The following is a 27,997-nucleotide window of genomic DNA, read 5'->3' as shown; positions in this document are numbered from 1 at the left end:
GAGGCATGTGGGGATCTAGTCTTCCCATAAATGATGCTCCGCCCACACATCACAATCCAGGAGGAGGGACCCTCTGCTTCTACAACTGCTTTTTAACAGTATGTTTATGTGAGTCATTGTGCGTGAATGATTTCCTGTAAGCTGGCGTGATCTGGGGTACTCAAGCAGGCATGAAATAACTTGTCTATCTAGTGTTTGTTTTCTGTCTTTACTTATGCATGTTTTTCACTGCATTTGTGCATCTATTTTCTCTCCACGGACAGTAATGATGTTGTGTAAACTGATGTTTGTATCAATTTCAGTTTGGACCTGCTGGTAAAAGAAATGTCTGACTCATTTTAAACACAGAAGACTGTATCTCAACATGTAGATAGACCCAGTGTAACTTTTATTTGTGTGTGGTGTGGTACAGGTGTCTTAAAGGGGACATATCATGCTAAATCCACTTTTTTAGCCCTTAAATGCATTTTGTTGTATATTTAGAGTGTTTAGAAGTACAGAAAAGTTCAAAGTAGTCTCTTAAGGTGCTCCGTTGATATCTTTATATTCTGTTTTGGTCATATTTTGCGATCGGTTTCGATTTTTCTATTCTCTATTACGTTTTTTGAACAATGACGTCACAGTATTCTCAGCGGAACTGCCAAATTAGGACATCGACACTTCGAGCAATCCGCCATTTTTGTTTCTCGCTGCGATTTTGTAGTCCAACCGAAGTTACGAGAGGATAAGTCGAAATGTTCGGTTGTTGGATGTAGTAACCCACAAGCTTCGTTACACCGTCTCCCAGCATCAGAACCTTTTCGAAGTGCCTGGTTGAGTTTTATTTTTCACAGAAATGTACCCACATCTGTGGGTAAGGTCATTTTTGTGTGCGCGAATCACTTCAAGGATGACTGCTTCAGCAACCTCCGCCAGTATAAAGAAGGATTTGCCGAAAGACTTGGTCTGATTGAGCGGTCAGTTCCTTCTATCTATGGAGACGACGAACAGAGCACTTCGGTAAGCTGTATATAACGCTAAAAAGTGTGATGATAAGACGTCCCTGTCATTGTTTTGTTAGCATTAGCAGTTGCACCGTCTTCATATGTTAGCGCTGTGTGCTCGTTTTAGATTATAATGTAACTTCTGTGTTAAATAGTCGTTGTAATACAGGCAGTATTGTAGTAGTGGGCATGGATGGAGAAGTTAGTGTAAATATAGTAACACACCATTGCGTTACATCCATATGAAGACGTTGTTCTGTAGGTGCATCATCGTCATTTTCATCTCGCTCCGCCGGGTCCGACTCTGGCTCCAACATGTATGGCTGGATGGACAAATCTTCCGTTGTTGACATTTTGTAAATAATGTGTGAATATAAAGTTTCTGCGCCGCTAGATAATTGTATCTGTTCTATCAAACTACAAAGATGGCCGAACAGGGTGGAGTTGAACCGAGTATCACCTCTGCAACCTGGAGAGGAGGCGGGGTATGAAGTGTCTCATTTGCATTTGAAGAGACCGCCCCAAAACGAGTTGCTCTCAGAAGCACATCAGAAAAGGGGTTGAAAAGGGGCCTGTGGAGCTACAATAATGAGGAATTCAGACCCAAGCATTGCAGTTCCGCGTTGTATAGACCACAACTGTATGATTTATATGTAAAAAGGAAGGATTTAAAAGCATGATATGTCTCCTTTAAAGGAGACCTCACATATAAGATACCAGCCTGTTTTTCCTCGGGAATTTGCTGCTTTCAAACAGATTGACACATTAACCATGATATAATTTCATCATAAAACGATTAAGAAATGATCAATTGGACATTCTCAAAGTCAACTGTGTCTATGAAGTATGAACTACTTTGTACACGCAGTAAAGATGGGAACAATATCTTCAGACCATGAAATTGGATGCCAAAATAGACTATACCATACGATTTGGAGGAGAAGCAAGGTTTTGTTTGGAGGTTCAGATCCCACTGCTGACATGTTACTACTGTAGACCCCTGAGCAAGGCCCTTGACCTTCATCTCCTTGGGCACTGCCCTGCTGCAACTAACTGTTCCTAACATGAGTAGTTATGATTAATTATGAAAAAGATGGGTGAAATGAAGAGAAATATGAGGAATACTGAGACAGATACTTCATGCTGGTATTTCACATCCTGACATGACATTGCATGAACCTGAAATTGGAAAAGTCAACCTGGTTTTGTTTTTTTTCAGGTACACAATATCTTGAGAGTATTGTGAGTATTTGAGGTGTGACTATATGTGAAAGTGTACATTTATTGATTTCATGTGATTGTGAAGGTTTGACTGGTGAATGTGAATTGGTCTCAGTTAGTTGTAAAAACACCGGACACTATGTAGTCTGTCACGAGTCCATCGACGAGGCCTGTCCCGTTACTGTGGACGAACCAACAGGGAACACTTTCGCCATTCTTCACATCTCTGCTAAAGTCCCTCTGCCAGCCTCTGTGGACAGAGAAACCCATGTGAAATAGTCTAAAAGACACTGCTGACACAAGCAGATACAACAATCTGAACATTTTAGGACACACTTTGCACATTTTAACTGGGGATCTCGGCGTACCTGGTCACATTGAGCTCATGTCCTTTCACATACATGGTGGCGTCTGGTTTCTCAGGGACTTCTCCTGGACGCAGCCCTGTCACCTCATATTCAATTCCGTGATAGAACTGACCTGAATGGTAAACCGCCGTTAGGGGGAAGAAAAAAAATCAGCTTTACTATAATTGATCTTTGCGATCTTAATAATCCAAAAACAAAACAACCTTAAAGCAATGCTTTCAATTATGGTGTATTTAGTAACAGCTGCAAACCATTACTGAATGAGGGCCTAATCACAGCTGAATCAATGCACTGTTGGATCAGTATGTCACACACCCAGCAGCCCATGGACAGAAGGTGAAAGAAGGTGGCTGTCCAGAGTGTAGAATCCCAGGTAGTCTCTGTGGTAGGGGTGCTTCGCCCACACTTTGTGCAGCAGGATGACAAACTTAACTGAATCCTTTAGTGTGACTGTTAGACTGCGATCTTTGGTCACGAGAAGATCCACACTGCAGCAGAAAGAACATGCAAAACAGAATGAACATTTAACATCATACTTTCCATCATATCTCTCGTTGGGAAGAGGTTTTTTATTTTTTTTTCCTGAGATGAATATATGCGATCACTCACTTGATTCCTTTGAGAGCAGCTGCATCAGACCACAGGAGCTTGACTTGCTTGTTGTCCTGAAACACTAAGATTTCTTCAGTGTTCACCTCCAGCCTGACCCCCAGAGTCTGGTGGACAATGCCAAAACGTCCAAAATAGGTATTGATGTCCCCGTTGGGGGAAATCTTCTTGTCTCCAATAGTCTGGCCGTTAACCTGAATACCTGAGGAAACAGCAAGATACAACAGGTTTGGTTACACTGTGTTACACAAGTCCAACAGTGAAAAATAATTACCAAATCACTAACAGACTAAGGACAGCAAACACTGCTGTTTAATGATGTCAAAGGTTATTACAGTCTTTATTATGAACTCAACTGTGGGCTGACCTGATTCTGGGTCTCTGACGAGATTAAAAATGGTTCCTGGTTTGTCATTGATGTTGAAGCACAAAGCATCATCTCTGTCAGGAAGCTCTATGAGGAAATGAGGATCTCCATCCACTGTGGACGACAGCAGAAAACAGTGACAACAAGTTACAAAATCATTCAGAGGCCATTCATCCATCAGCTCAACCATCTTTGCCACCGGGGTGTGGTGGCAATATTGGGAACAAAGGTCTCATTTGACATGGACACCAAAGCCTCTCAGATCATCCAAGATATCATTTCTCAAGTGGCCAATTGCTCTCCCTTGACAAACAGAAGCAACTAATATTTCCATTAAAATCATTCTCATATTTGGTTGATGATGAAAAGCCACCAGGGTTGAGTGGGCTTGGTGAGCACCTCATTTGGGACACCTGTATCTGTCATGTCATTCTTTCAGTCACAACATTGGCCAAATGTGAGTGTGGGAATATGGATCCATGGTTACAGAGCAAACTCTACAATACTGCTCTTAACCACAACAATCGGACTCACTGACACTACTGCTGCTACTTTTCCAGCCTGCTGTAGCCGATCTCAACTTTCATTTTCACATCACTGATGAATAAGATACAAAAGATGAAGGGATTGATGGATGATAAGTTACTGTACATGTTCTCTAATAACCAAACAGGATCCACCAAGAATACCTGTGAACTATCTGTCAGTAAAGGGTTATGACCATTCACTTCACTTCAGTTGTACTGCTGTAAAATAAAAAAAATAAAAAATTAAAAAGTCATTATAATGATTAAATAGCTTTTAGTCCCATCAACATGTGCCAGAGCAAACACTCAGGCAAAGATAAAATATACTCACCAAAAGCTGGGGCTGAATAGCTATAACTTGGAGAAGGGTAGCGATATGCTATTCACAGAAAAAAAAAAGCAAAATCAGGTCAATTTCTTTTTCATGTTGTTAAATTTTGGTTTAAAACAGTCTTACCCATGGTCTCTGCCTTTTGTCTTTGGGCTGTTAAAAAATAAATAAAAACAGTTGGAGAAAACGTGGTACATTTCTGAAGCCCCTGATGTTCGCATCTGTTTAACCGAAAATGTTTTGCCTGTCAGAGAAATATTTGACAGGAGTAATGTGAAGAAAAGACAGCCTTGTATACGTTTTAAAACCTTCCGTATTCTCCATTACCTTCGGTCAGCTTGTCAGCGATGAGAAGGTCAACTAATCCATCCTCAGTCTCAGGCTTGGTGACCACCATGGAGGTGAGAGGGGTTACGAAGCTGTACTCCAGGGACATTTCCAGGGCTTTGGCTGTGGCATTGGCTTTCTCGTCTGCATTACCACTTTTGCTGCGAGAGAAAGCCAGAGTGCTAATTTGTGACCACAATTTGATTGCATGCAGACAACCACATGGGATGTTTCAATAAATACTACAAGATTAACACAGGCTGCTACAACTGGCCTATGAAGGATGAGAAGCAATCTAAGCAAAGATCAATAAACGGACAATAAAGAAAGAAAACAAGACAGTTCTATTGTATAAAGCATTTCTGTTTTCTATATACATTTATAAATTTGGCAATCCTGTGTCTCTGGCCACAGAACTCCAAGTATGGCCGCTCAGTCACAAGCACAACCAATCAAAACAAAGTGCCAATAATAATTACAATTGATTTATTCTTCTGTCGGTCTACTTATTTTGTCTACCTTCATAATGACCAGGAAAAGGAAAAAAAAGAACATTGAGGATTTATCAAAAAGATGCTGGATATTCATGAATGTAACAAACCTCTTCTCCAGTAATTGTTGGATAGTGAGGTATGCCCACAGACGCTCAGTAAAATCTCCAAAGATGTAGTCATCATTGGGGTAAACCGCTGTCCAGTCCTGAGCAGTGGCCTGGCCTTCGACCTTGTAGTCTTCTTCAAACTAACAGCCAGAAAACAGAAGAAAAAGTAGAGCAGCGAGAAAGCGTTTGCTTTCTTTCCAGCACAGCATTCTCTTGTCTCTAGATTTCTGCAGTTTCCATGGCCTCACCCCACGGCCGAGGACTTCTACTAAGAAGTTGTCCAGGTCATTGTCCATCAGTCGACCGGCCACCACTATCTCTGAGCCGTTGAACAACTGGGCGAAGTTGTTGGTGGTCAGGAAGTTGACTGCACTATCAGGATAGCGCAGGTCCACATTTAAAAGTAAGGGACTGGACACTTCATCGTAGAAACCCTGGAAGAAACAAGAGTACACTCTTTACCACGTGTTACAGAACAAATCGAATCTAGAAAGACAAACCAATCAACGCTCTCAAGTCTTCACCTGGAGCTGCAGTGTTGCGTCTGAAGCTTCATAGATTCTGCGGGCCACTCCATTGTTTTGTTGGCTCATCACATCCAAGAAGTTGTAATCCACATTATTTCCAAATCCCAGACAGAACAGTGACATATTTCCCCCCATCGCTGAGCGCACATTCTCCTGAATGCTTCCGATGTCACTTACTCCTTCACAGGTATAGTTCAGAACAACGACGAACGTCATGTCAAATGTCAAACACTGATTAAATAGGCAGAATCCTATGCCTGGTGTATCAAATGGTACAAACAAACTCTGTCTACTTGCCTGAATTTGGCATCCCGTCAGTCAGTAAAATAATCATATCAGTGCTCCTCTCAGGGAGTTTGTTCTCCCGTCGATCTTTGATTATCATGTCTGTACCTCTTAAAACTGCACCATTGATGTCTGTTGCTGAAAAAGAAAACACACATGAAATTATCTCTATTGAACTGTATAAAACAATATGTTTGTCAATTCTTATTTTGATTTTTCTTATAAAATACTAACATCCTCCGGAGCTTATTGCTCTGGTATACACCATGGCTTCGGCCACATTTTCCTTGGTCGCTTTGGAGAGGGATTCCTTCCAGACAACAATGAGGTCATCAAACAGGATGATTGCAAAGTGATCCTCTTCGTCCAGGTCTTTGAGGATGACCAGCATTGCCTGTCTTGTCTACAAAAAAAGAAAAGAAAATGTTGAAACCTGTGCATTTTAGCTTCTCTCTCTCTCTCTCTCTCTCTCTCTCTCTCTCTCTCTCTCTCTCTCTCTCTCTCTCTCTCTCTCTGAGAAGCACACCATTAATCTGAAGATCTCCCACCTGTTCCATCTTTGTTCCAAACATAGACCCGCTCACGTCGATTACAAACACCACATTCTTGGGCACTCTGGGGAGGGCTGGCGGAGCAAAGAAGTGCACAAAGTATCCGTTCGCAATCTGAAAAGATTAAGAAACAGCCGGAGTAAACAAGAAGGAAATGGAAGAATGCAAAAGAAAAGTTGGAAAGTTTTTTGGGGGGTTTTGCACGGTTCAATTTTTCTTTGAATTTAATGGTACAACCACAATTTCAAAAAAGTTGGTATAAAGTGTGAAGATGTAAATACATCCAAAATGCAATTCAACCATTTTCTTTACCATTCCATCCTTTTGTGGGGTGACTGGGGTCTGGAGCTGGTCCCAACAGACTACTTCTATCCATCTTTTGAACTGATTTCATGAACTTCGGGTCGTAGTGTGCAGGAGATGATCCTCCCTGATTAAAGTCGGAGGCAGTGTACTCTCTGCACTTTACCATTCCCACACTTTCAAAATACAGAAAAAGCTTAGTCGAATATCTTGTTTTGAGGAAGTTTTACTGTCCAAATTGAATTATAAATGGATATGTTGCATTTTAAAACATTCTTTCAGATTCACTTGTACTTTTCACTGTGTACTGCTGTATCGAGCTGAAACAAAGTTTTCTCTTAAGCTTTTATTAGCAAAGTGACTATGTTTAGTTGTTTCACAGTTTTTTGTATCTTTAGAAATAGCAACAATAAGTGTAGGATATTACTGATTTCCCAGATTTTTGTAGATTAAAATGAAATTTGACACTTTACACTGCTCACACAACATTAACACAATTGTATTTTGCCCCTTTGAGACTATATTTAATTATATGTGAAAGGACATGATCTGGGTCTTTATTTCCCATCAAATACAAATTCTTTATTCTTAGGTTTATTTTTCATCTGACTTTAAAAAGCCACAATTTTGAAGAAAGTAAGAAATAAAGAATTTTCCCACAAAAGCAAGGTTAAAACAAGATTACATATTTCAGCATTTTAATGAGTGCCTTACAAAGAGTTAAAAGATGTGGGGATAGCAGCCTATATTGTTTCAGTATCTGTATTTTATGGAAGCATTCTTTGCATTTCTGCAAACTCAAATTTTCCATCATCACATATACAATGGATGAATTTGTTTGACCTTGCCCTTTTTCTGGAATTGGGGCTGTTGCATCTTATTATGAGATTTACACTTTTAGAATTTAGAACACCGACCACTAAACATATTTTGTGGCAGACAAATGTGAATTGATGTCCTTAAACTGCTTATTGGCAGCTGACCTGGATATCCCCGATGTTCTTCTCTCGGTTCACGTCATACTTTATGATAAAATCTCCATCGATCAGTGTCCCGTCACAACCTGGACACTTTCGTTGCTGGTCCATTGTTGGTGAGAAAGAGATGCGTGCCTGAAAAGGATTTTTTAAAAATTGCATTTACTGCATGGGGCTTCATGTGAAGAGACGGAAGAGAGACAGATGTGTAAAAACAGAATATGAATTTGCAGGATGATGTACCTTTTTGTCTGTGACGGTTTTCTCCACCAGGGGGAGCAGGTCATTGGACAGGAAGGTTGCGTGGGCATCCACAGAGGAGAGGCCCTGAGGCTCATATATGTTTGTCACAATCTGTTTCCACACAAGCAAACACACAAGGTTTTGGACCATAAGTCAGGCAATCTGAGAATAATTGCATTTAGATAAATGCTGTAGTTGAAAACATGTTTAGAAGCACCGAACAAGATATAAGCTTTCTTACTGCCAAATGTACACAAGGCCCAAGTACGCAACGATAGCAATACATATTCTGAAATAAGTACAAGCTTTTAAGTAATTCTCCCATGCTAAAAATCAACACAAAATGACACGGTCCAGATTTATGCCACACTCATTGAGAAAACATATGCAGTCAAAGTATTCAAACTGGATTCAGTTTCATACTCCTATGTTATGGTGAATTTGACAGATTGGGTTTCTGATGTCTATGAGTTGTTAGATTGTGAATCTTTACAGCTAATATTCCTGTGTGTATTTCAGTGATCCATGGTGTTTCATGCGCCACTTCCAAATGTGTTGGAGTTTAAATGGATGAATTCACATGGCTGAATTCAGTGAGGTGACCTTGAAGTCCTGGATCAGCATCTTGGGTTTAACTCGAGTCATAATCTCATAGAGGCCCAGTTTCCTCTGAAGGAGCTCCTCGTACGTCAAAATGAAAGTCACATTACTTTCTGCTGCAATGTTGACAGACACTGAAAACTTCTCCATTTTCCTTCCAGAGGCTCTGTTGAAAAATAAAAGAACAGGATATTTTGAATCTAATGACACTGGATTCATATAATTATATATATATATTTTAATTCTGATAGACTCACTTGACCAGCCCAGCTGTCTGCCCTGTGGAAACTGCCTTCTCGTACTGTTTCTTTGCTTTTTCTTTCTCCTTAACCTCCCCCACATAGAACTTATTTTCAATTTCCCTATGAGATCCAAAGACAAAGAAGGAAATAATTGATGTTATTCAAGGATCTGTATGTAATATCTTCTAATTTGACATTTTCCAATAAGCGACAACAGGCATCATGTCATTCAATTGATGCTTATGAGTGTCATCCTGTAAATAACCTGCCCTCAGGTACACTAAATAGTAAACACAGCAGAGGCTGGAGGTTTTGATGAATACTATCTACAAAAGGAATTGGCAAATCTCTGATAGAAATTCAGCTGAAAACAAACAAAAGCCTTCAGTGACTCCCAACTACCAATTTGCCATACAGTATACTGTATCTCCAATAATGTAAAATGGCTGCATCAAGACATAAAATATGAGAAGGTATAGAGATGAGCTTCATCATGTAGGTGTGGACAGACGCAGGAGAGAGGAGACAGACTGACATGCTGAAGTTTGTGATGAATGCGGTCTTGGGCAGCTCCACTTCAAAAAATATTTCCTGGGACACACTTGCTTTGTTTAATGCCACGGAGGTCATGACGGTGTGGGCAAAACGAGACGTCACAGTGCAGTCCACTATCACACTGTGCACCTCCACCTGAGGAGGAGACAAAAACATTTGAGCACTGATGGAAAGTAAAGCCATGAAGATACTGACACTTAGACGGGGTCACACTTTCTCAAGTGAACCGCCAAGAGATGATGGAAAATGGTTCTGTCCAGAATCTTGCATTTTTACATGAATTTGTTCATTAATATACACGGTCACTGTTGGGTCATTCTCAAAATGACTTTTGACAAAGTAAAAGTTTTAAAATTAGGTACAGGTAAACTCTGGAAAAGAATTGCCTAACCACAGGAAATGTAGACAAAAAAAATAAATAAATGTTATAACGGCTTAAAAAATCTGAAATTATAAGATTTTTTATTTTTTTTTAAATGCTGAAATGTCAAAACAGTCTATGAAGAAAGAGGAGTGAAACTGCAATATTCATGTACAAAAACAGGTCAACTGTAATGAGATGTTCACCCTCCTGAAATGTAATTGAAACTTGATTTTTTTTTCAGTTTTTGTAACTGTATCCAAACTATATATGAAACTTTACAGGCTCTGGTGGCCTCGTTGTAAAGGCTCAACGTGTTTTTGAAGCGCCACTTAAACTTAACCTGGTGGAAAGTCACAAAAAAAGGCTCTTTGGGTCATAAAGGTTACAGACCCCTGAACCAGCAATCTGCTTAGTTCTGAAATAAATAAATAACTCTATATGTTTGAGGTGGAAATGGGTTTAGTATCCACCACCAATAAAAAAAATAATTCAGCATTAATGAAAAAGAAGGTGAGGAACGCAAATATAACACAATTAAAAAAAAAAATCTAAATGTTCAAGTAGTTACAGGTTTCTGATTTCTTTCATGCTGTTGAAAAACTTTTAAAGGACAGATTGAAACTCAAAGGCATGCTCTGAAAATATTTAAAAACCTCCATCATATTTCCCCCCAAAAGGAATCGCAAAATCACATTTCAAGGACGACGTGTGAGCCGTGATGAACTCCACAACCACTGCAGGTCACCCAGTCACTGCTTCATGCTCTACCTGAGCTGATCTGAGGTTTTGCTTTCTAATTTCACACACACACACACACACACACACACACACACACACACACACACACACACACACACACACACACACACACACACACACACACACACACACACACACACACACACACACACACACACACACACACACACACACACACACACACACACACACACACACACACACTCTCTCTCTTTCTGTCTCTCTCTCTCTCTCACACACACACACACAGTCACTCCACTGTTTTTCTTTTGGCTGCATCGACGCTTTGCAGCAACAACTTCAACTGCATCGTCCAACGTTAACAACATTTGATTTTAGGGAGGTAACACAAACTCTACCCTCTGTACTGTATGAGACTTTCATCAGTGGCAAAAACAAGTATAATCAGAACTTACTTCTCATAACCTCTAAATTGTGGTTTTCATTTTAGACTGTTAGTTTATTTCTGGGTGAGAAAAGTAGACACACACGCTGGAAAGTCATATAACGCATCCTATTGCCAGATTATTAGTAGATTTCACTTTTTAAAAATTCATTGACGTATAAATGCTGTGAAAAACATCTAAATGAGTTGTGTGTTCATCTAACAGAAGCATGTTGCTCGTTTTTAAAATTTAAAGTTTCAAATAAAACTCACTGAGTTTTCCTTAGAGACTAAAGTGTTTCATAGTCCAACGAGGTTCCTATTCACTCTAATAATAGAAAATACAACATCACTACACACATTTCCATTGTACCGGTACCAAAATATGGCATTTAAAATCACACGACACCATTTTGTTACAACCTATTTCTTGACCCGCCGTGCTTTAGAAGGTTACTTTGGAATTAAAAAACACTACCTATGACATTTTATCTGAAATAAACAAACAAGAATTGCTACTGAAGCGTTCGTATTCACCAGAGGGTTAACGCGAACCCTGACATGGGATGGATCAACAGGTAGTTTCTCAGAGTACAAACATTTTGAAATGTAGGGTCAAATTTCCTTTACAATGATCTTGTCGTGGTTATCACATTCGCCCCATAGTTAGAATATCCCAGGTTTGAAGTCTGGCTTAGGCTTGAAAGCCATTTGCATGTTCTCCGTGTGAACACCAGGATATAGAAGTCCCGACCAGGATTTGACCACATGAGCTTCTTGCTATGATGTGAACGCACAAACCACGGCGTATTATTGATTAACAATGACCCTTTGTAGAATTAAATATCTTAACTTACCATCATCTCATTTGTGCTTCTTTTCTGAAACAATAAAGAGAGAAACATTGTATTCTGAACCTGCTTCAGAGCACAGCTGTAGACATTTCAATGGTTACTTTATTCTATATAGTAAGCCCGTTAATGCACCTCTTTAAAATGAATATTGTAGTCAACATTTAAGTTCTATCAATGAGTCGAACCAACAACATGCTTTCACTATCATTGAAAAAAAAAGAAGCTTTTACCAATACCTGCAGTGATCTGGCAATTCTTCTTGTGTCCTGAAATATAAATACAGTATAACGACTAATATCAGTCCAAAAGATTACAGCGGAAGATAAAAAAGCTTGTATGATCTAATTAAACAAAAAATCTTCCACACATACTTAAGTTAGACAAGTAGGTCAGAAAGGTCAGGGGGAGTTAACGCTTCCAAGTATTGATTGACCATATATGGTCATTTCCTGCTTTTTGTGTTTGTTCATTTGTTGGTTTGTTGGTTTGTTTAACACTGTTATATAAGTCAATATCAATAACAGAACAGACATTTTTTTATGATAAAAAACGTATTTTCTGCAGGACATCTGGATGAGACAACAGGCTTTTGGGAGACTTTTTACGTCATCCAGTGGGATTTATAGATTATTCAGAGACTTTTTTCAACTCTAAGTTATGAGATACAATGTTGGTTTTACACTTTGCAACAGACATTTATTGTACATCTTATCAACATTTGATTGTGTCTTTACAGACTGGCTCTAAAAACTCCCAAATGTGAAAAAAAATACAAAATACAAAATAGGTCTTAAAACATTCTTTATCAACACATGATGGTTAAATTCTCCATTTACACATACTTTCAGTGTCGTCCCCGAAAGCTGCAAAGGAAAACACCTACACACCATAATAGATACATTCAATTTCCATTAAAAAAGACACACCATTTCCAGAATACAAGAAGGTTACTGTGTGAGGTTACCTGTGGCGCCTCATCGTTCCTGGAGATGACCAGAGTCCCCAAGGCCGGGCCGGCCCAGAGGCAGCAGCTCGACAGCAGCAGCACGCCAACACAAAACAGTCCAGACATGACCAAACATCCAGTCAACACTGACTGACTTCAGTCCAGAGCAAACGAGCTCCCTGCCTCGAGGGAGGGACAAAGTACGTGTGTGTTTTACTTGACTGTTGACCAACAGCACAAAGCTTCAAGTGTAGGAGGTCGTAAGGTTCAAACCTGCTGCTTTTAGCACTTTGGGAGAATAAGTGGGACTTGAATCAAGACACCCTGACCATTTGAATGATTTTAAGATCTACCGGTGGGTGGGGGTGGGGGTGGTAGGCGGGTGGGGTGCGGTGGGGATGAATCAACATTGCAATTCTGTGTGTGGCAGCATTCATGTTACAAAGACAGTGCATCACGTTATGACAGTAATCTCATGTTGTTTCCAAAACCATTTTGGAAAAGCATGTTCAGTGCCGGGTGTTGATGTCTGAATGGACCTGAAGCCATTCTGAGTTTTTGGAGAGTCTTGTGGAGCTGCTGCAGCTCATTTGAGTGATTCACCTGCGATCAAACAGTAACTTCTGGAGTCCCCCCCCCCCCCCCCCCCCCCTCCCTCCCTCCCCAAAGGTCACTAATCTCTGATTTCTCTATGCTGCAACTCTGAATTTATGAGCGCAAACAATTCGTTTTTCTGAAAGGACCTGTACTCTGCTCCCCATTGGTTTTTGAAGTGAATTAAACTAGGTGCTTTCAAATGTGTGCGGTTTCCTCTATTTGGCGAATGTTACAGCGATCATCCTGTTTGCTCCTGGCAAAGAAGAAAACGCGATATTAATAAAGTGGTGTTTTTATTTAGGAAAAAGTGGTGAGTTAAAAAAAAAAAAAAAGCATACATAGCAGCAATATCAAAATGTACTACGCAGCACAAACGTCGCGCATTTATCCCCACAAAGGTTTTACATTGATATGAAAAGTCACACAAACAGTTTACATCGTGCGGTTCTCCCACAGAAACGTTGGTTGAGGGGTTCCAGCATCAGTCCGTCTATTTGCTGAACACGCTGGCTCCTGGAGCTGTGTCTGGTTTGTTCAGGCACGTCTCTCCTCCAGTCCTCACACCGCTGAACACAGACGGAGCCACTTTGCCCGAACGCTCTAAAACACAACGGAACAGAGAAAACCCCGGTCAGAATTCAACCAAAATGGCTTCTCATCCTCAACGACAGAAATTTGCAACAGGAATGATTGGTGTGTATTTGAGAACAAACTGTCTGTGAAAAATGGGATTCGTCTGTTTATAGAGCAGAGATTCATCGTGGGGGGAAAAAAATTGCCATCATTTTTAAAGCATTCAATCAGTAATAGTCTGTGAACTACTTATACTGGAATTTTGAGAGTGCAATGTGCTCTACGTGGTCAAGACTACAATTTAAAAGCACAAAAACTAAAACTAAGGAGACAAAACAAAATGCAGAAAAAATAAGGACATGGTTATACGTTCTCTATTTATAGAATTGCATTATACTGTACATAATCAAATGCGTTAACAAAACAAAATGCTAAACTATAATAACCTGAAAAGAATGATTGATCAAACAAATCAATAATCTGTTTGCTACAATCAAACAGAAAAGCAGAAAGTTGAAAGTGTTGGAGGTCCAGGGTCAATCCAGCGTCCCTTACATTTCTTCAACTTTCGACCAATCAGGAGATGATGTTGGAGCTGAAGGGGAGCTGTGTTTGTTTTTGTGTGTTTGTTTTTGTTTGTTTGTTTTCTTCATGAATCAGCACTGACCTCCGAAATCTAAAATGATTGGAAGGATATCGTTGATGTGGCTCCTTCATTGTACCCCCATGGTTATGTAACTAATATCCTATTATATGTTTTCATGTCTCTTCTGACAAGGTATAATTAAGATTTCGCAAATTTTCCTTAAATGGCATTTAGTTTTTGTTGGAGATGAAGCGACGGTCAGTGATAGTAATTCAGTGTCTTATTATAATAAATTAAAATTATTGACTCATGTCAAGATACGCACAAAGAGGTTAGTCTGTGTCATAGATCAAGTTTATTTAGTCCTCATATGCAGTACACTTGATACGTGCAGTTGAAATCGACGTCGTAGCTTTAATCAGGTTGTAAATTAAATATACGACATAAACTACACGATTAAACGCAAACGAAAGGTCACGTTTCATTGGTCTTCCTTTATAAACGTATGTGTAATCCAATGACAACACCACTCCCTGGTGGTCTAGTGGTTAGGATTCGGCGCTCTCACCGCCGCGGCCCGGGTTCGATTCCCGGTCAGGGAACTACCGTTTTAGATTTCTTTTTTTAATTTCATTTTACATTTATGTGAAATACTGTCTTTGAGACAAATTTAATTATTTTGTGGAATTGTTTGACGAAAAAAAACAAAAAACATTTCTGTATCTAGTATCGTGATATAGTACAGAATTTGAATCAGTGGTAAAACAAATCAACACATTTATTTGTTCAATGGTTTGAATTTACATGCAGTGACTTATCTATTTTTATATTTAGTACTTTGGTATTGATAATATGTTCAACTAGTTTCTCCTTATTAAGTCATTTTAACACTTTGCACATCAAGCATGGGGACGTAACTATTTGGATAAAAAAATATTGTAGTTATTAGAAATATTACTTTTGCATGCTGTCTTGTTTAATGTTTCAGTGTAAGAAGAGACAATTGTGATAAACAGCTGTACTCACCACACTCCATCATGACCTCATAGGTCTTACTCTTGACCTCGCCCTTCAGTCCCAGTTTACTCCGAGCTCCTTTCAGGTCCTCCTCCTTCATCGGTGGGCGCTTCTTCTTTTTCACCTCACCCGGCTTAAGTGAGCAAAACTCAAATGTTAATGTTTGTTAATGTTATCGAACCTCTAAAAACGATCTACATAAACAATGCTGCATTGGCTGTAACATACCTGTGACATGGTGATTAAAGTTGGTGTACAAACTTCGACACTCTTCCCAATGTAGTTGATCTGGTAGTTGCTGTTTGTGTCTTTGTCTCCCAGCAAGCCTGTCATATATATATAGTCCTGGTCCCGACACAGTGAGTCACTCCCTCAGACCCCCAACCATTGGACCCACTCTGCCTGTTGTCAGTGTGTATTATTAGGTGTGACATGAGGACTGGAATGGGTTTCCCATCTCTTCCAGACCAACAGCTGATAATGCAGGACACAACACCAGCAGCAATAGGCCTCCTCCTCCTCCTCTCCTGCTGGTCCTGGCAAACAGAACCTAAATGTAAGTGTGGGATTCAGCAGAGGAAAATTCAGAGCGAACAACGCCCAGCAGCACCTCCCTGCATCTCCAGTGGCTTCGACTCCACCTTCCCAAAGCTACCAGCATGGGCTTCTCCTTTTCGGCTTCTTGTACAAAACCTTTTCAGACAGTCAACACATGAACCAACAATCTGAGGGCTGAACCGAGAAGACAGAATGTCTCGCTGTCAGGTTGGAGTTAAAGGAGGGCTGAGTCATGTCCGGCAAGCAGTAGGAAATATCAATGGTTCCTTATTGAAACAAAAACAAAGCTGAAGTGAAACTTCCAAATATTTCAGAATTACTCCCCATAACAGTATTCCAAGCATATTTTAGTTTCATTCTTGAACATGTTAGCAAATGAATATCAAAAATACAGAATCTGAAAATATTACAGTATGTTCATGTCAGAATTGAAAAATGCTAAAAGCATTTAATTGACATGACTGTTGTCGTTATTGAATTATTAAAAAGCTGTAAGAAGCTGGTAAGGACAAAATGAGTCATAAGACTTGGCATCATGATCTAAAATCAGAGTCTTAACTGTGCATGATGATGAGACTCAATGGGACCATGACATCTGAGAGGCTGCAACTCATTAAAGAAATCCTCCTAACATTGAACATGACAGTACGGAAATATTGTTAGAACATCAGAACTGTCCAGAAGTTCATGACCTGAGATCAAACATGTGAGAAGCTGCTATCAACCAGCAAAACAACCTGTTTGTATGAATGCTAATCAGGCTCACTATCAGGCAAAACATGTGTTCATCTTATGTTTTCACTTTTCTCTACAGCAACAATTAAGAGTATTACAATAAGCACTTAGTGAGCCACCAGCAGCATTTAAAATCCCAACATCGAGAAAGAATGAACACTGTAAATGACATGTTTGTAGCACAACGGCGCATAAAGTTCATGTCCACTTAAAGTAACAAATGACAAACAGGCTGAAACTGATGATGCGACTGTAATGTGCTTTTCAGAGCAGGATGACTCTTGATGACAAAATACTGCTTGTGTGTTCCCTCCATGAATTTCAAGACGCTATAAGCAGCAAATCTATTTCTGGATGCACAATTATGAGTGGATGCCAGGTGGTTGTAATGGCGGGGGAACTACATCCAGTGGTAGACACGTGGAGTTATTTATATTCATTTATTCTCACGAGTTCATGTTGACTACGAGGGAAGGAGCTTATTCTCCATGAGTCGGAGGGAAGTTTTACAAATTCATTCATCAACATTAAGGAGCAATCACACCTCACACATAATGTTGAATTTAAATCCCAATTTTACTAAACAGACGTGTATAAATTTTGAACATTTTAGTTCTACTTTAATTTTTTTGAGGAGAAATCATGATAGATTTAACCATTAAATTATAGCATATTAATCTATAAAGAACAAGAACTCTAAACCCACGCCTTTGTTTCAGTGCAACAAAATATTATTTTCGTAGTAACTTCACGTTTAATGAACAATTCTTTTACAACCTATGGCAAACCTTCAATGTGAATATTGCCTCAAATGCCCAAGGTGCCTAAATTCGACATATGCTTTACAATTTAGAGATTACAGGATTAGGATTAGATTCCTATTACACTATTTACATCTTCAAAGTCGTAAAACATTTGGCCACATGGAGCTGGAACTCAAACATATTATTCATATTATGATCAGACTCACTTGTCAAAATGTATAAATGATCATTAATGTGGAAACATTTCTCCATCTGTGTGGTCATCCTGATCATTTCAACTGACTCACCATATAATCCACACTGAAGCGCGTCCCTGGTGGTCAAATTCTGTTCCTGGTTCAGATCCAGTTTTTGAACGTTGGTGAGAGAAACCGGACATGTTCACTTATGGTTTGATTTTATTATCTTTTTTTAGATTTCCAAAACAAAGCCTGGAAAGAAGACATGCATCCGCTTTTGATATTGTGCATTACACTTTTTATTTGAAAAGCATTTATGTTGATAATTTACCTCCGTCACTTGTTGTCCATCAACAATGCAAAATGCTAAAAGCCCTCTTTTATTTATTTTTTCCTGGTTGAGTAGAGAGTTCCCATAGTGGCTGCAAGGTGCTGTACTTTCCCCCTTTTTCTTACGCACAGTCATATATTCCTTGCCAACAAGCCAAAAACATCATAATGAAATCATCCAAAGCACCGTAGTCATCACAGTTTATGCCACTCCTTTTACTTTAAACAGGACCAGCAGTCTCACCCCCAGTACACACACTACATGCTGGTATACTGTATGTATACGCCGACACACACTCTCTCTCTCTCACACACACACATGCACTCACTCACTTGCTCTCGGCTGTCTGGTCCACGCGCACCGTTACAGTTTATAGGTCTATGCATGTCACAATCTTAACATCAGAGCCTGCTGAATGCTGCTTCGTGCCTGCAGATCTGGAGCTCTGGTGAAAACAAAGCCAAAGAAAGAAACAAAAACCAACCAAAGACCTGCTGGTAAGTTCACTCAGGCACATTACTGGGACAAAAGAAAACCTCAGAACAAAATTAACCGTCACACAATATACAAAAGGAAAGATGAAAGCTCTGATGAATGGGAAATTGTGCAAGAAATAGTTCCCATGTCCACTCGCTCATTTGGAGTGAAAGAATTAAAAAAAAATAAACATAAAAAAAAAAAACATGGGGCAAACGTAAGTCTCCATTTTGGCCCTAAAGTAACACTTGAAACTCAACTTAAGACATTCAGAGACAAAAAACCGACAAGAGCACAGCCGTGAAACAGTCACAGACAGACAGACAGACAGACAGACAGACAGACAGACAGACAGACAGACAGACAGACAGACAGACAGACAGACAGACAGACAGACAGACAGACAGACAGATTCACCGGCACGCAGGAGTTGGAAGTCTCTGTGAGAAGATGAAAAAAATGGAAGATTGCTGCAAGAATTAGTGTGCTCCCACTGATCTGAAGTAACATCACATCCAAAATATACAAGTGTGCTGCAGAGCTGCATCAATGCAGTGATTCAAACACTGAAGTAATGCTTCTCTTAGGCCGAGTCGTGTGCAACTCTACACACCCTCATTCAAACAAACACACACACACACCGCAGGCCATGGTGGTACACCCAACATGAAAAGACAGACAGACAATGTTTACATGGAGTCTACATGAGGAATACAATCACTTTAAAGACGTGTCAGGCTATCAGATGTAACCAGCTCTTCGGACAGTGTCGTTTGCATCATATTTGGATCTGTTGGGCCCGTTAAGGTTCTGTCCAAGTGACTTTATATGAAACACACACACACTGCCACTGAACAGCAGGCTCTTTAGCCAGTGTTACTTGTTTTCTATTATACTTCAATTAAGAGTGGTAGGGGAATAACATGGTTCATGGTGGGATTTGTTTTTTTCCAGTGTCCTTAATCACACCACTCACCCGAGGAGTGCAATGCTGAAAGAGTGAAGCCAGGAACCTTTCGAAGCATAAAAGGTCGCCTGCAGGACCATAGTACAGTTCATATGGCCGTCAGGAAAGGTACAGTAAATTCTTTAGGTCTGAAGAGGCTGATGAAGAGCTACAAAAGGAGATTTGATCGTAGCACTAAGGTCAGGCACACAGGTCAAACAGGGATCCCCATGCGAAGCTTCTTCTTCTTGACCGTCTTCAGGCCGGTTAGTCGACGGACATCGTCTTCATCGGACTCATCCATCTCATCGTCGGCCGAGAAAAGGATCTGAGGAAGAGGAACCAGTGAAAAGCTGCTTTTAATTTGAGACTTGTTTTTATATGCAGACAACATTTGATCTACACCGTCATGAATGAATCACAAAGCTGCACTTCACAACAGAACTCAGAGTATCACATAGATCATTTTCTGTCATTTCAGGTACCAGACCTTTACTTGGATTCTGATTCTGTGTTTTCCAATAAGGGCGAAATGAATTCTTACCACCATAAGTAATTGATTACTGTTCTTCTCCACGAGTAACTGATTCTGTTTTCTTCGTCTACAAATCACACATAGCGGCTCTCAGCTGAGATATCTGGTGAAAAAGGTGGTGCTTATCTGAGATGTTCAGATTTCACAGCCAATCAGGAGAGGGTATTTTGTCTGTATTGAGGCACGATAGAAGTTCTTCCCGCTAAGAGTCAACACATTCATTCAATCTACAGCAGCAGAGGTGTTGACTTTTTAGCCACGTTAATAAATTAACTCAGACGCAAAGCTGAAAAAATGTCCCGTCCCGTCACTCCTTTCCATTGTTTCCGCCTCAAAACAGAGAAAAGCCCCTCTCTTCTGATTGGCTGCGGGACAAAATCCTCTCCCCTGATTGGCTGTGAAATTCGTCAGTCTCAGATAAGCACCGTCTTTTTCTCCATTGACTGAAAGTTTTATATTTAAGATATATTTAAGCTGAGAGCCGCAATGTGTCATTTGTAGATGAAGACAACAGAATCTATGACTCGTGGAAAACAACTTCACATGGATACACGTGCACAAATATGTTTTACACCAAATGTACTGCAACAATAGTAGGAAAAATATGAGCGTGTAAGTTTTTTAATCTGTGACTTGTAAAACAGGATTTAATGTCTGCAGGCGAGCGTTCAGGAGAGCATGGGAAGGCCTCACACTGCAGCGTTACTGCCACAGTGAACGTCACGTGATCTGGAATATCTGACCAATGGCGCCGCACTTGGGACAAACCTGCCCACTGTCGAACAGTTCACCCCGCTGGCTTGTCAACGTCATGTGTCGAAATTCAGCGGCACACTTCTGAGGCTTTTTTTTTTTTTTTTTTTACTATTTTCTAATGGTGAAACTTCCACAACAGTTAACACCACAAATCCCAAAACATTTCCTCGAAATAGGCATGCTCCCTGGTGGTCTAGTGGTTAGGATTCGGCGCTCTCACCGCCGCGGCCCGGGTTCGATTCCCGGTCAGGGAACTGGCTTTTATAAGCGCAAAATACAACGAATTCTTCCTAACCGATGTAATTGATTACTAACTGAGTAACTTTAAAATAAGAAATGAACAGTGAAAACATCATTACTCTTATGTTCCATTTCTGTACGTCGTTGATAATCAGACTGAGATAAAAGAACTTCAATATGCGATGAGAATATAAATGAATGTTATGAATGAATGTTATGAATATAACTTCAATATTAGATGAGACATTGCTGTCAGTGGAAATTGGAATAATTCAAAACAAGAAACTAAAATCTGAACGAGCCAGCCAGGAGTCGAACCTAGAATCTTCTGATCCGTAGTCAGACGCGTTATCCATTGCGCCACTGGCCCACATAAGCTGACCAGTGCTGCTGGTAGACCCACATCTGCCACCTCCATTCTTTGAAAGTAGATGCTTTCAACACCTCCCTCTGTCTGCACCACCGTGATGATTCAAATAAATTCCTAAACAATTGAACAATGAAATGAACCTCAACTACAAACAATCTGTCTTCAAAAAACCCACAAAAATGTGAGAATTTCCAGCAAGAGCAGTGTCTAAAAAGGTTTTTAAAAACTGTAAGCAAACAATAAAAAAACTGTGTGGTTCTTCATTGAACCTCTGGAATGAGCAGTGACTATACCTACATGCTGTGATGTTTGAAGTAAAACTTTAACTGTAACCAAAATGGAAATTGCTGGAATCATCAGACACACTTTTGTTTTGGAGAACCTACAATAAGCAAACATTTGTTAAACAAAAACAAACAAAAAGAGGCACTGTGATGTTTTGCTAGAGTTTCACTTTATTCCATAGTGCCGGCTTATAATAAAACCTTTTGCTGCACAGGCCTGAAGATGCTGTACTGTACTCCCCACAGTATCTGTAATATCACAACATCAGACGTTAAAAACTTCCAAAGGACCCTTGCCCGTGTCTCTGTTCACTGTCACAGCTCCAGTACATGGGAATTCAATCACTGTCCTGTTTTATCTGCAATTTATTTCCACTTTGAGCCATAACCTTGCCGACACGTGTCCCTGGCGGTGTAGTGTTTACGATTAATCTCAATTCCCAGTCAGGGAACTATTACTGTGACATGGCATATTAAACGAGTTCTCTCAACCCGTTTCTCTCCTTTCCTCTGAAGATGCACTGTCCTCCAAGCTCTAGCCGTCTCCCTGGTCCAATAAACCCTACTGATCGCGAAAGAATGAGGGTAATGTGCAATGGAGTAAATTACAAGGTGTTTGGAAGACATTGCTCTAATTAGAAAGAGATGGCAACAGGACCAATGCACAAATAAAAAAACCTCGTTCCAATGGTCCACTGTTGTCAGCTGGCGGTGTGAAGGCACATGGGGTGAATAAAAACCCTGTTTACTTAACGCTTCAAGTGAAAACGCATCATTTTTGCATTTTCACTTCAAAAGTTTCCCATTTAGATGAGAAACACTGAAAATACAGTTTTTCCTGTCTGTCCACTAGTAGGTGCTGTTTACATGTAGTAAACCACCTATCGTTGCACACAGAGAACAGAAAGCAATAAGCATTGAAGCTCCTTTAAATTGTATTTCTTTGTTGTTTTGGTCCACTCAGTATCGGTTATCTGTAAGAAATAATGTGTCTCCACTTGTGATTCAGACGATGGCGTCGTAAACGTTCACTTTATTGGACCAGACAGCAGAGCACACGCCGCATTCATTATCATGAAGGAATCCTTGCAAATGGGCGGAACTATTTAGTACGACATGCGCAGTGAGTCTTATGTGGAGTTCTACAATCACTCAGAGGAACTATCTTTGAACGCAGAGTAGCTCTGGATCACGTTCCTCATTAGTGACCAGGAAAAGGTTACAACCGAGTCAGGACGTCACACCAGGGAGATCCGGAGTTTCAGAAGAAATAAAAGGCTGAGCGTGGCTTTACTGCCACTATGTGCACACTGAGACTTACCTCGGACTCTGAGTCATCGTGGGAAAGAGCTCGTCTGTAGCGCACTTTGCTGTTCCCTCTCGAATCCTCTTCTCTCTCCTCCAGCTTTGCTTTTGTCCTGTGCTTTTTCATGAGGAAATTATCTACCACCCAGAACATGAGGGCCTAAACAAACACAACAACAAAAAATTAGATTTTCATTTGTTTGTTTTCTCGCTGCAACTCCATGGAAGGTGATTTCTCACAGCAGTAAATGTCTCCATATAAGACGAGGGAATGCATGGATGACTGAGGCACTGACAGATTCCTGTTGGACATGTGCAGCATTAGTTTGGCCGGAGAAGAAACACCAGACAGTAACAGCAGACTTACGTTGACGAAGAATGGGACGATGAGCATGACGATGGCCAGCTCCAGGTCAGGGTTCTGTATGGGGTTGAGGAGAGCCAACTGCAACAAAACAAACACACACAACAAACATGCAAGCACAAATAAAAAGAAGCATTAGGAAGTGATGATAAACTCATGCTTTGGCTGCTTGAGCCTCATTTTTCAGCCGTGTGATGGACTTTTGACCTCTCATATATTCTACATATACTACCTGAGACCGTCTGTGATATGAAGGATTATACTTTTAGCATTGTGATGATGTTTTTCCACCAAAGAAAGTTGTGAAAACAGCAACTTGTCTACAAATGCCCCTAGTGGTTAGAATTCTGAGCTAGATTCCCAGTTAGGGAATTATTTTTTGTATGAATGTATAAAATAAACATATAAAATATAGAAATTTGCTTGCTCACATGGCCTTTATTATGGTGACCAAAACTGTTTTTTCATCACACACAAATAGTCCGATTTACAATTGAGCACTTCATGCAAACCAACTGTCTAGACGGGTCCTTTTGTTGTTGTTTTTTTTTTTAATAATTATGAATTTTATTTTTAAAAAAGATAAACGGTCCTCCATGGGATTCCAGCACAGACAGTATCCAGGGTACAAATGGGTACAGGGTACATCTCTGTCAAAGAACAGAGGGCTCTCTGAGTCAACTTGTGATTAATTCTGCTGCCCTGGTTACACAAAGACGGCTTAATCACCTCATCAGTCATGTATGAGAAATAATGAGCAACCTGTGGGATTTTTAAAAATTACAGTAAAACACATTTCTGCCCATTCACTTTGAAAAGCAGAGCAGGCATACTGGGTTTGGACTTTATGGAGGATTACAATATAGTGTGGTCTTATACAGATACACACTGATGTAAGGACTCTCTACCTCACTGACAGACAGTAGTACATCAACTATCAAATATGTACAAGTGAAGCAGTAGAAATTGTTTTTTCCCCAGGATTTGGCCAAAAGCAGGGTGATAATCACTTTGCAAAAAATCCTAAAATAAGTAGTGAAGTGATCTCTACCGAATAGGAAGAATAAAAACAATAATAGACACTCAGTTTAAATGCACCCTTTTCAAGCTATTACAGTTTCATCCTGACCTTCTTCCACTGAGGGATGAGGAGTACCAACATGATGAGAACCTTCTCAAACATCATGATGAGGATGTAGAGGATACATTGACCCAACCAGGCTGTGCACTGCACCGGCTCTCCTGCACACACAGGACGAGAAAAAAACATCAGGGTAAAACTGACTGCAAAGCACAGAATGTGATGATTTAGAGTCAGACCAAGCCGGGGGGAGAAATCACAACTAAATAGCAAAACAATAAAGGAATGTTGAAATAATTTTTTTTAATTATTTTACTGCTTTCAGGGTACAAAAACCATTTACAGCACAAAAGCAAACATTGGCTGTGGAAGAAATGACACTGCATTGCAGCACAGAGGTCGACTACTGCCCTCCACTGGACATTGAAGGCAATTTAAGAATGGACCTCACCGTATTCCCCAAACCGCAGAGACTCCCACTGTCTCCACTCTACAATAGCGCTGACGGCTCGTACGCCTGCATAGATCAGCAGCATGCCCAAAGAAGCATCTAGCAAGAAGTTAATGAGGTATCTGAAAGAGATGGACGAGGATAAATACTCTTTTCACCACAGATTCTTGTTGTTGATGCATGAGGAGCGTGCAGGAAGCTTGAGAACAGTCAAACACTCACAGTGAACAGGGATCTTCCTCTGTGAGGTCTGACAGGTACACATTGGCAAAATGGATAAACAGCATCCCAATTGCCTGTTTTGAGGTGTCCAGGAACCTGAAAAGACACAATTAAGATGTTCCCAAGGCACCCCAGAAGGATTCATGCGATGCCTTTGCAGTAAAATGAATTGAAGCAGGCTCAGCTGCCTTACCAGATCCTCCAGGGTCTTCTCTCGTGTTTGGGTTCCCTGAAGCGTTTCACTGAGGAAAGGGGAGGGGGGGGGGGGAGAAGCAGCACACAGATGGTGCGGTTTTATGACCGATCACTCATAAAAACATGGAAGTGCACAGGATAAATCAAACTCAAGTTTTTCATGTTTTCCTCTCACTGAGTTGACAACCCTCCTGTAAGTCACCAAAGGCCAAGTAAACATTTTATTACTTTTCTAGATTAACTGTTAAGCCCAAATGAAAACAGATCAGGAGCTGACAGCAAACTTTTTTTTATTCAGCAAGGTTCAATAGTGGAACTGACCAAGCTGCAGGGAAACTACAGGCTGCAGATGTTAAAATGAATCCAACGGGCTCAATTTATGTGTGAATAATTATTCCAGCAGAGCAGTAATAGGGATGAAAAGCTGCAGATTTGTTTTCAACCATAACCCGAAAAGTTGTCATATGAAGCAGCTTGAATATTGTTACATCCTGATGTTTAGTTTGAAAAAACAACAACAAAAAAAAAAGGGAATCAACCTCAGAAAAGAACAGAATCAAATCAATTAGAAAAGTCTTTAACTGATCCCTAAATGACTTCAGACTGTGAATCATATCCAAGTTGAGTGTATAGTAGTGTGGTAATATAGTTTAAGCCGTTAGTTGAGAATAAATTGAACCTCATAACAGTATTTACAAACCAGTGCTTCTGGCAAACAACACAGTGGCTGCTCCAAGGTGTAAGTCTGTTTAATGTGGTGATTCTCATCTGTCTGTGTGAGAGTCTGAACGGTTTTCATGTCACAAGGCTCATCATTAAATGTAGAAAAATAGCAACACAAGTGATGTTGTTCCCCACAATAGTGACTTGTTGTCTGTATCCCCCTCCCCCAAACCCCTGAACTCTGCTGACATGAGAGACGTCCCAGTTACATAAACTCCTAAATGCTGAGATACATCAACATTACAGTCTCACCTTTGTAGGCTTCCACTGCGTGTTGCGGTGCAATCCTAACACTCACTGACAGCTTTTTGTGTTTTCCTGTGGGCGAGTCGCACTGCGAGCAATGAGCTCACTTTCTGCACAGTACACAAGTGTGACTTCAGAATCAACACACCCTGCCTGCAGCTGGGTGGGACGTGAATGCAAGGCCCGCTCTCTCCCCCCTCTAACAAGACGGCCTGCTGAGAGGCTGCTTTGACGTACAGTACTATGGTTTCAAGTATTAGGTCACAGAGCTGTCAGTGCTGCGCCAAAGTAAACTAAACTTTGTCCAAAACTGGCAGATGACTTATCCATGTGCATAACACAACTCATTCTCACAAGAGGTACACTAAACATGAAGTGCCATGAAAAAGCAGCTTCAGTTGCACAGATGTGTGAATTTGCCCTCAACAACATCAATCTCAGCATTCTGCTGAACTCCAGTCCTTTAACTCCACCTGCACAAAGGATTCACAGCACAGCTGCACATTAGTGCTTCAAACAACTCGAAAGAGCACATCAAACCTCTGCTGGTATCACAGCAGCGACTCCCAGCCATTAAACTCAAACACTGACACACGTTCAAAGCATCTCACACCGATACTCCACTCAGGTCGCTCGAACTATGTTTTCTCTCTGCAGATCACGCAAATTTCTCCACATGTGAGATAAATAAAGGGATATCTTAAACACAGTTTTAAGTAGCTCCCCTGCAATCATATCAAACTCTACTCAGTCTGAGGCAGCTCCTAATTAAACTGTTATAAAATGATAAAGGTTTCAAGTAATAAATGCTGTTTCAAAAGTGTGTGTCGAAGCATTCAAAGCTTTTGATTGGTGTACAAGCCAAATGATTTAAAACACTTTAAAACAGAAAAAAACAACTATTACTTATTAGGGTATGATGTACGTGGATGACTTGTCAGCAAATTAACAGACAAGTGTTCATCACAATTTGAGTTGTTCAATAAACTATCAACGTGAAGAACGCTTCCAGTTCCTGCCACTGCTGCCTTAACTTCTTTGGGAAACAACTCAATGTCTGAACAGCATCCTAACCTAAGAGCTGACTGTCAGTGCAGCAGGGAAGGTCAAATGCATCAGGAAACACGAAGAGGAAGTAGTGTTTATTACAGCCATGGCCAAGGAGACAGGTTGGCTGGTGTAGAGTTACAGTAAAGTGAACTGCATGCAGACTGCAGAGCGGTGGAGTGGTTCGCACTGTTCTTAGTGAGAATATCTGTGTGTAGTGTGCACGTTCTCCCTGTGCATGCTTGACTTTTTAGGGGAGTCCAAAGACATCTAAGGTTAATGATGACCCTGAATTGCACATAGGTATGAATGAGAGTGTGTGACCATGTGTTTGCCCTGTGATGGATGGTGACTTATCCTCTCATAGTCAGCTGGGACTTGCTCAAACCACTCCACGATCCCAGTAGAGAAGATACGTGGATGAACTCCATGCATGTAGTGTATATTATAACACACTGTCCCTAGCTGAGATCGATAGTGATATTAGATA

The 27,997-nt window shown here is 40.4% G+C and overlaps 3 protein-coding genes across 3 annotated transcripts in view; all 3 read right to left on the bottom strand.

The window, feature by feature from the left end:
• Positions 1-75: 75 nt before the first annotated feature.
• Positions 76-13,231, bottom strand: LOC308108670 (inter-alpha-trypsin inhibitor heavy chain H3-like). The gene is made up of 22 exons (XM_080461814.1): positions 12,944-13,231; positions 12,216-12,245; positions 11,983-12,006; positions 9,598-9,752; positions 9,078-9,182; positions 8,824-8,986; positions 8,221-8,331; positions 7,984-8,112; positions 6,695-6,811; positions 6,381-6,549; positions 6,159-6,284; positions 5,859-6,040; positions 5,583-5,768; positions 5,335-5,474; positions 4,734-4,894; positions 4,533-4,559; positions 4,407-4,454; positions 3,549-3,662; positions 3,182-3,383; positions 2,888-3,060; positions 2,573-2,684; positions 76-2,454 (listed from the first exon to the last, which is right to left on the bottom strand). Exons 1-22 carry the CDS (start codon positions 13,049-13,051, stop codon positions 2,316-2,318), a joined length of 2,721 nt encoding a protein of 906 aa, XP_080317940.1. The 5' UTR covers positions 13,052-13,231; the 3' UTR covers positions 76-2,315.
• mustn1b (musculoskeletal, embryonic nuclear protein 1b) lies at positions 13,191-16,042 on the bottom strand. The gene is made up of 3 exons (XM_080461818.1): positions 15,927-16,042; positions 15,708-15,831; positions 13,191-14,122 (listed from the first exon to the last, which is right to left on the bottom strand). The coding sequence occupies exons 1-3, from the start codon at positions 16,029-16,031 to the stop codon at positions 14,013-14,015; spliced, it is 339 nt and encodes a 112-aa protein (XP_080317944.1). The 5' UTR covers positions 16,032-16,042; the 3' UTR covers positions 13,191-14,012.
• A 2,095-nt stretch (positions 16,043-18,137) lies between these two features.
• stimate (STIM activating enhance) overlaps positions 18,138-27,997 on the bottom strand; it is an 11,225-nt gene continuing 1,365 nt past the window's right edge. Inside the window, exons 2-8 of the mRNA XM_080461817.1 lie at positions 25,490-25,538; positions 25,297-25,392; positions 25,075-25,196; positions 24,672-24,784; positions 23,546-23,623; positions 23,195-23,338; positions 18,138-20,016 (exon numbers count right to left, since the gene is read on the bottom strand). Coding sequence (XP_080317943.1) covers positions 19,903-20,016; positions 23,195-23,338; positions 23,546-23,623; positions 24,672-24,784; positions 25,075-25,196; positions 25,297-25,392; positions 25,490-25,538 — 716 coding nt within the window. The 3' untranslated portion in view covers positions 18,138-19,902. The remainder of the gene's footprint in view (positions 20,017-23,194; positions 23,339-23,545; positions 23,624-24,671; positions 24,785-25,074; positions 25,197-25,296; positions 25,393-25,489; positions 25,539-27,997) is intronic.

This window comes from Lipophrys pholis (genome assembly GCF_963383615.2).
Source record: "Lipophrys pholis genome assembly, chromosome: 4".
Classification (NCBI taxonomy): Eukaryota; Metazoa; Chordata; class Actinopteri; order Blenniiformes; family Blenniidae; genus Lipophrys; species Lipophrys pholis.
The sequence above is the reverse complement of the archived record's forward strand: the minus strand, read 5'-3'. Positions and strand labels throughout refer to the sequence as shown.